The sequence below is a fragment of the Marmota flaviventris genome, chromosome 14 (genome assembly GCF_047511675.1).
Source record: "Marmota flaviventris isolate mMarFla1 chromosome 14, mMarFla1.hap1, whole genome shotgun sequence".
In the NCBI taxonomy this organism is placed as follows: Eukaryota; Metazoa; Chordata; class Mammalia; order Rodentia; family Sciuridae; genus Marmota; species Marmota flaviventris.
Window position 1 is genome coordinate 83104115 of NC_092511.1, and position 8065 is coordinate 83112179.

The 8065-nt window shown below is 47.8% G+C and overlaps 1 protein-coding gene across 1 annotated transcript; it reads right to left on the minus strand.

Moving 5' to 3' along the window:
* Positions 1–528: 528 nt before the first annotated feature.
* LOC114105550 (interleukin-36 alpha-like) lies at positions 529–2427 on the minus strand. Its single transcript, XM_027952076.2, has 4 exons — positions 2418–2427; positions 2216–2329; positions 1652–1791; positions 529–741 (listed from the first exon to the last, which is right to left on the minus strand). The coding sequence occupies exons 1-4, from the start codon at positions 2425–2427 to the stop codon at positions 529–531; spliced, it is 477 nt and encodes a 158-aa protein (XP_027807877.2).
* Between the last annotated feature and the right edge of the window lie 5638 nt (positions 2428–8065).

Genomic DNA, 8065 nt, shown 5'->3' on the forward strand with positions numbered 1-8065 from the left:
CTTCTGCTCTCTCTCCTCTTTGTGGAAACTTCCATAGTTGCTTCTTCCTGTCAGGATCCAAAAGGTCTTGAAACAATGCCACAGAGCGACGTATCAGACAATCCAGAGACCTGGAATTTAAGGCAAAAGAGTTCCATCCTCATTTCGTGGTTGGAGCATCACTAGCAAGTACGTTAAGAAGAACTTTATTCATTCTCTTGGTAACGGTGCCGTGTGTCAGCTGTATGGCTGTAGCAAAGGCCTCGATTTCCCCTGGTTATTTTCCAAGCAACCTAGGTCATTGCATGGATGTATTGGGGGGCGCAGCCAGAAGTCCTTGGATGGAAAACCCAACCTTTGATTCTCTCTTCCTACCCCAGGCTGAGGTTGTACTGTCTCTCTTCCCTTCAACCTGATTTCCATCCTTGAAAACTGGGCCCAATAGTGGCAACTCTACCTCTCCTTCTTGAAGGGGTTGGTGTGACAATGTTCGTGTCAGAAGCACTTTAGAGCAAGACTGGGGAAATCAACCCAAGCCCCAGGCTGACCTCAATTCTGTCTAATCAACTCAAAGTCGGTGATGTAGGTTTTTCCCAGTTCCTGGGTCATAAAGAGTGGACAGTCTCCTTTGGAGCAGACGGCAATGAACCAGCCAGGGAAGGCCACAGACTCGAAGGTCGAGGTCCTGCCGGTCTCACTGTGATAGAAGAGAAAGGGCTTCACAGGCTCACTGAAGGTATGCAGATCTATTATGCTTCTTTCCTGAAGAGTAAGAAGAGGGCCCCAGGGGAAATGTCACCTCTGGAACTGTCCCATGTTCCTTGAAGATAGGTATTTCTATAATTGCATTGCCCATCTACGTTTGCATCCCCAGTCTCTAACGCAGGCCTGGAGAGCTTGGTTTCATACCAGGGAATGAGGATCATGCAGACCCCAGGGGCTCTTCCCAGAAGCCAGGGGACAAAATCATCCCTAACTTTACAACCACTGTTTCAGATCTTATCATTGAATTGAGTGTCTGGTACTTTTTTAAATAATGGGAAAATCACAATTATTGAAATATTTGTTTTAGAGACTTATCTTTTGTCTACTTAAAATGGCAAACAATTTCAAAAAAAAAATTTTAATCAAGTCATGCCCTTTGTGATAGGTTGGCTAAAAATGTCCTTGGTGGTTTTACCCAGTGAAAGAGAGAGAGAGAGAGAGAGAGAGAGAGAGAGAGAGAGAGAATGTGTGTGTGTGTGTGTGTGTGTGTGTGTGTTGGAGTCAGGAACCACTTTAAGAGCCTTTCTCCTTGTCAAAATCCTTTTCCAAAAATTCTTTTTAGTCACATACAACACCAGGATACACCCTGACATCATCACAAAAGCATGGAATGCAACCAGCTCCCGTCCAGGCTCAGCCCTCCCCCTGCTAAATCACTTTTGTAGAATAAAATGAGTGATTTTAGCGAATGGATTCAAAACACCACTACCATTTATTTCTTATCCTTTCACAATACACACAATACCTTTGGCAACCCCAAAAGAACCAAAAACAAACATGCATAAGAATAACAAACTGTCTTCTGAAAGATTCTAAAATCACAGGTTCCTTCAAATGAGCACCTTGAAAGACAGGTGGGCATCTTCTCCCAGTTGGGCAACGGTAGACCCTCGCTTGCTGGCCTTACCTCAAGCTGCAACACTGGTTGCTCCCCATCCTTTTTACAAAACAGGCAGCAATTGGGCTCCAACAGTCCTAGGTACATGGGTTTCCCTCTGTCCTTCTCAAGGGTCTCCAGGTGTCTGCATGGCATCAAGGTGACAGTGACTGGGAACAATGCAAAAAGTGTGAATCCGTTGCCCCTTCCACAGATGCCTCTCTGCAGAGATTGAAGGCAGCAGAGGCTGCAATCGCCTGACCAGCTCTTACAGAGTGGCCACCCTGTCCCTCGCCACCCCCTTGTCCCTGAGGAATTCCTTCTCTTATAAATTCAAAATCGAACCTTCTGGTAGATCCCACTCTTTGGTCTAACTCTTTGCAGTTTCACAGAGAAGGTCTTCCACCCTCTCCCTTCAGCCTGCCTGGACTCGTTCCTGTAGTCCCAGACAACCCCAGGACCACCCTCTGTCCATCATTGCCCACAGGGGGCCTTCTCTCTGGACACCCAGAAACCTTACCAACTGTGAAATGCAAGGCTGTCCACGGCAGCACTGGCCAAAGGGGCTGCCTGCACCAGGCCTTGGCTACTCACTTGGAACCATCCGTTCCTTCCTTGGGACTATCATGAGGGTCTGGTCTTGAAGAACCCACGCGCGGTGGTTGAGATCCTGAACATACCTCCTGGACGGTACTTCCGAGGCTAAAGCTGTAGAGAAAGTCAAAATGCAAGTGTGTGCAGGAGAGTGCAGGGTGTCCCCCTTTCCAAGGCCTTGCCCTTAGGTGAAGATCTTTACCTTTGGCCATTATGGTGGTGTTGCTTCAGAACTGCTGAGCTCCAGAACTGTTTCTGTGCTGACTGAGTCAGTCCCAAGCTACAGTGTGACCCAGGGTTGGAGGGCTGCCCAACAGAGATCCCAGTCAGAATCTGTGCTCTCAGAAAGCACCAGTCTTCCTTAGCTTCTTGGATTCAGCAGAAGCAGTCACACCTACAACTCCTGCTCCACCTGGGCCTAGACTCCTAACAGGACAGAAGCAAGAGGAAAGCAGAGGTCAGCAGACTTCCCAGGGGCTGCTATCACTGTACCCTGTTTATGCAGGACCCTGTGTCCCTGCCTTTGTGAGTTGTGGCTTCTATTGCACTCGGGTGCTTCACCAGGGTCAGGCCTTTTATCCACCCAGGGAAGGAAGAAGGTTCTGCCTCATTAGAGCCGGAACTACATGGCAGGTTAGGTAATCACTAGTTCCTGGTGTCCTGGGATTTGCTTAGTATTTATATTAATAAATATCAATTGTAGCATAGTCATGACTTATCCAAGCATTCTACAAAAGGAGGAGACTTTAAGACCAACAACCAGGAAATAGTGTCATAGAAAATGGCTTTGAGGAAAAGAACATGATGGGACTGTCCCAGGGCAGATCACTATCCTCTTGTGATGTCAAATGACATGCAGCCACGTTATTCCTGACAGCAGGATCCACCAGCAGGTGCAAGGTTGCAAGGTTGCATAGGTCTCCCAAGACCTCTACAGCTGCTAGCCAGCCGTAGACCACGGTCACTTCAACTTCTGGCGATCTCAGACCAGGCAAATGCCGACCTCAGTGGGCCCTCTTCCAGCTTCTCAAAGCTACCATGCATGCCACTTCTCCATCAAAGGAGCCTCACCCACAACAAGGCCAGCTCCTGGGGCTTGTCCCCCTCAGTGGACTCCTGGTCACTATGTTGTTACAGGGGAAGGGAGCCAGGCTGCCAGGTGCCCCAGTGCTCTGAGCCTGCAGTGCCTGACATCAGGTCTTCCCCAACGAGAAGCTGAGACGATGCTGTTGATGTCTCCCAACCTTTCTGGTGGGTCCCAGCACCAGTCTACTTCCCGCCTCAAGGGCTTCCATTACATGGACAACTTCTGACAATAGGTGAAGGGACTGGTGGATAAATATCCCAGCCTCTCTGTCCTCTGGTGGGACAATATGAGAGCTCCTCAGACAGCCCATGGGGATCCCAGGACCAGTTACCCATGATGGTAACTATTAGCATTCCCTTTATTGACATTCCCGAGATCATCTCCCAAATGAGATCCCCACACCCAGGGTCTGCCTTGGGAGCAATCCAAACTAACATAGTATTCAGGGTGCAAAAGTAAGAGGCTTGTATTAGAAAGACATGTTCAGAATTAGGATTTGCAGCCTTCACAATTGTGCACATCCTCGAGACTCAAAGTGTGATCTGTGGGTGAGGCATTGGCATCATCTGGAAGCATGTCAGAAATGCAAAATCTCAGGCCCCAACCCAGACCTAAGAAATCAGGATCTGAAACAAAGGAGCATCAAAACTGCTGTATGTTCTGCACACACTCATGCTCAGTAATGTAGTCACACCAGCACAAGAAAGAGGTCAAGGCTCAGGGTGTGCCTGAACTGGGACAGTGACAGCTCGCAAGATCTGGACCCACCTTTGCCTTTCTCCAGGGTTCTGGGAACTGTGGAGTGGGCTGTCCCAGCACAGAACAAAGGGGAAAGATTCAAAGAAGCTATCACTGGAAAGCTGTGGCCGTAGACACACCCTCACAGGGATTTTCACCTCAGGACTCACAAGTTCATTGAGTCAGGAGCTCAAATTTTATTTGGTTTAATGTAATCCCAACTTATTTCATCAAAAGCCAAAAGAAAGCCTCTTTAGAGGAAGGCAGAAACACTCAGATTTTAAAGGGCACAAGTCACAAGTAGTTGAAGATTACCAGGCATACAAGCAAACAAGATCATAAGAAAGAGAACCAAAGAGGGAGAAAGGAAAAGAAACAAACAAAAGGAAACAACAGATGCATACCCACACAATCTTCAGAGTTTGTAATGATTATGCACTGAGCTTAAAACTACTACCCTAACCACATTTAAGAAACAAATGGCAAACATACAGGTTTTTTTCTGAATAGAAAACCTTGCAAAGTGACAGACTGAAAAAGCCAAGGAGCACGTCTATAAATACAAAAAGTCAATAAAGTAAATAACTGTATTCAGCAGCACACAGAAGAGGGTTAGTAAATTGGAAAGTAAATGAGAAGAAACACATATTGCATCCCAGACAGAGGAATGCAGGAAAATGTAAAAGAATGTGGAGAGAATTTGGAGAACTAAGTGAGAAGTTTTGCAACATTGATTCGAGTCACAGGAGAAAAGACAAATGGGACAGAATCACTATTTGAAAAGAGAATGGCTGACACATCCTAAAACCCAAGCTACAAGATGCCAAGCTACAAGTTCAAGAAAAACTAAAAAAAAAAAAAAAAACCCAAGTATAATAATAAAAAGAAATGGGCATATAAACCCATCAGAATAAAATTTCTATAGGACCAAAGACAAAACTTAAATAGTAGAAGTGGCAAAAAATAAAAAGATCTTTCCTTCAAGGAAGCAGAAGACTGGCAGCTGACTTCTCTACTATAATAGTGGAAACCAGGAGACGACAGATAATACCTTATAATGCTGCATTCCATACTCTACTCTGCAAAATTTCTTTCCAGATTAAAGGTAAGTCAAGTTGTTCTCAGAAACTCAAAATTCATCATGAGCAGAGGATGACTTAAGGAAATAACTATGAATATGTTTCCAGCAAAGAATTCTCTATAGCAGAAAAGTGTACATTTTTTGAGAAATAGTTCTTGATCGATTTCTGGGCCCTGGTGGTGACAGAACACTTGCATAATGAGGCACCAAGAAACTATTGGAGTCATCCATTATGATGAGTCCTTTCAAACCATCAAATCACAAAGTAAGAATGAAGCCTCCAGAACTGGGCCTTGCATGTGAAGCATGAGCAGTTAGCCCAGATGCCCACCTCACCCACCACGTTGCACCAGTGTCCTTCCCTCAGCTTCAACCTATGGTCACACAGTGCCACATTTCCAGCTGAAAGAGGTGAAAAAGCCAAGGTGGTCTATATGCAGGTCACTTCAGTGTGGGGATATCAGCCAGAAGTTAATAGCATCTGCATCACAGCCACACAGGCCAGTTGGGGTGGCCTTGAAAGATCATAAAACGGAAATGTCTTTAATGGGCAAATCTACAAGTAGTGCCACTGGTCATTGACTTGGTATGAAAATAAAGTGGCCCAAGGGGGAAATGCATACAGGTTCCCAGACAGTGCCAGCTTGTCAAGAGCCTGACAGACAAGGTGGCATGGAGCAGAGCACGTGGATGGACATAAGGGAGTGGACACACAGTGTGAATCCATATCATATGCTAACTCTCACAGGAAAGCTCAAGCTGACAAGATGACTGCTGGTTGATATCGGCCAAACATCAGGGCCACCTGGTGGAGCACTGGAAGGCCACTGAAGGCACAGCTGAAGTGGTCTTCAGCTGCCCCGGAACTGGTAGCATGAGCGCCGGTGGTGGGGGTGGGGCTGCTCGTGGGTCTAATAGAATACACTCCCACTGGCCAACGATGACCGTGCAACCTGCTGGCAGCAGAGGCCAACAGTGGCCTCCAATATGGCAGCAGTCCTCCAGGAGGCCCGCTTACCCTGTGGAAGCAGCTGGCTCTATCAAGCCACTTCCTTCTAAGATGGAGAGCAACTTATCCTCACAGAAATGGATTCATATTCTGGGTGTCGGCTGACCTTTCCTGCCTCCTGAGACTCGCCACTGTCTCAATTCATGGACCATGAATTCCATATAACTTCCAACCAGGGGCCTCCCAAACAACACAGCATGTGTCCAAGGAACTCCCCCTCCAGGGAAGGAAGAGCCGTGTGGCTGCTGACTCCAGTCCGTGGAGTGCCACTCAACGTGTAATAACCGGCTTTCCAGAAAACAAACCAAAACAAAAGCCCCGATGTGTGGTGTTTGGCAATTTCCACAGTGTGAATACTTCCAGCATGGGCGATTTCAAGCTACCAACAGACTCGACCAAAATCCTAAAAATGTAGCCACTGGCTGCCTCAGGCCTGCGTGAGCCAGCTCTACTACTTGCCTGGGCCCACTGGTCAGTCCAGAAACATCCAACTTGACAGCCCATTGGATGGGCTCCTGAGGTACGCCCAAGGTCCAGGTAGGTGCCAGTGCCCTGGGAGGCTGGAATGCCATCCTGCAGGATGCCAAATGAGGAGGCAGCAGAGCTGCTTTCACATTGAGGGCACGGTGGATGTGGTGCCACCATTGTGAAAACCATGTCACCTCTTGGTGTCCCACTCCCTTTACGTAACCTGAATGGACACGTGTAGCAACTCTCAGCAGATGGATATGATACCAAATAGCTACGATCCTCAAGAATTAAGGTTTTGACTGCATTACCAGGAAAGTCACTAAAGCCTGCCACCTGACAGCTAAGGATGAGGGGAGGGGATTTAGAAGGGAGAGGTTGGGAGCAAGCCCTGGGCTCAGCTGGAGAAATGGGTGCAGCCACTTGGGAGGCAGGAGGATCACAAGTTCGAGACCAGCTTCAGGAACTTAGTAAGACCCTGTTTCAAAACCAAATGTTTATCAAAGGCTGGGGATGTAGCTCACAGCAGAGCACCCTGGGTTCAATCCCTGGTTCTGGAGAGGAGGTGGGGGGGCTTCCCAGTACTGGAGGGGGGGGGGCTGCTACTAGGAAAAGAGCAGGAAGACAGCCTCCACTGCACAGTCTTGGCCGCCACAGGCTCCCACCGAGGTTCCTCTCCCGCTTGCTGCTCCCAGCCAGGGGCTGAGGGAGGGCAGCTGGGGGTCCAGGGCCAGGAATTCCTGCCGACGGGAATGCCTCTGCAGCCAGATGTGGCTGGGGGCTCCATTGCCCACTGGGGACGTCCTGGGGGCTGTCACAGCTGCCACAGTCCAGGCTCTTCCTCCCACCCTCCTTCCTTCTTGCTCCTCTGTCACTGGTGCCAGTGCGCCCTCCCTTCCTGCCCTGTCCCCTGGTCATTCCTGGGCACTCCTCTTGGCATCTTCTCTGAAAAGCTCCCAAACTGACAGGACACGTCACCTGAATGAATCCCAGGAGCATGAAGAAGAGGTGAATGAATGCATATATACTGTGATTTCATTTAAAGTGTTCACACGTGCAGACTGAACAAGACCCGTTTTCGGGACACATACTCATGTGATAAGACTATCACAGAAGGTAAGACCACAACTAACTGCAAGGGAATGGCTCAGCCAACTCAGTTTGGCAGTTCCTCGGCGGGGAGTTAGAAGAATGTGTAGAAGGGGAGACAGGCAGACAGGGCTCCCCAAGGTCCTGGGTCTGCTTCTTCGTCTGGGAGATGATTCGTGTTAGCTCCTTTTACCCAGACCCCAGATATACTGTTATAAATATTTCTTCATACCTCCTCAATGTTTTAAACCACAGAAACAACACAGGTCCTAAAGAAACTTAAACTTACTGAATTTTCTTAATAATAATAAAAATTACACAATCACTATTGCATATAGAGTGTTTGCTATAACCTCATTCCTTCATTCAAGTCTTGCA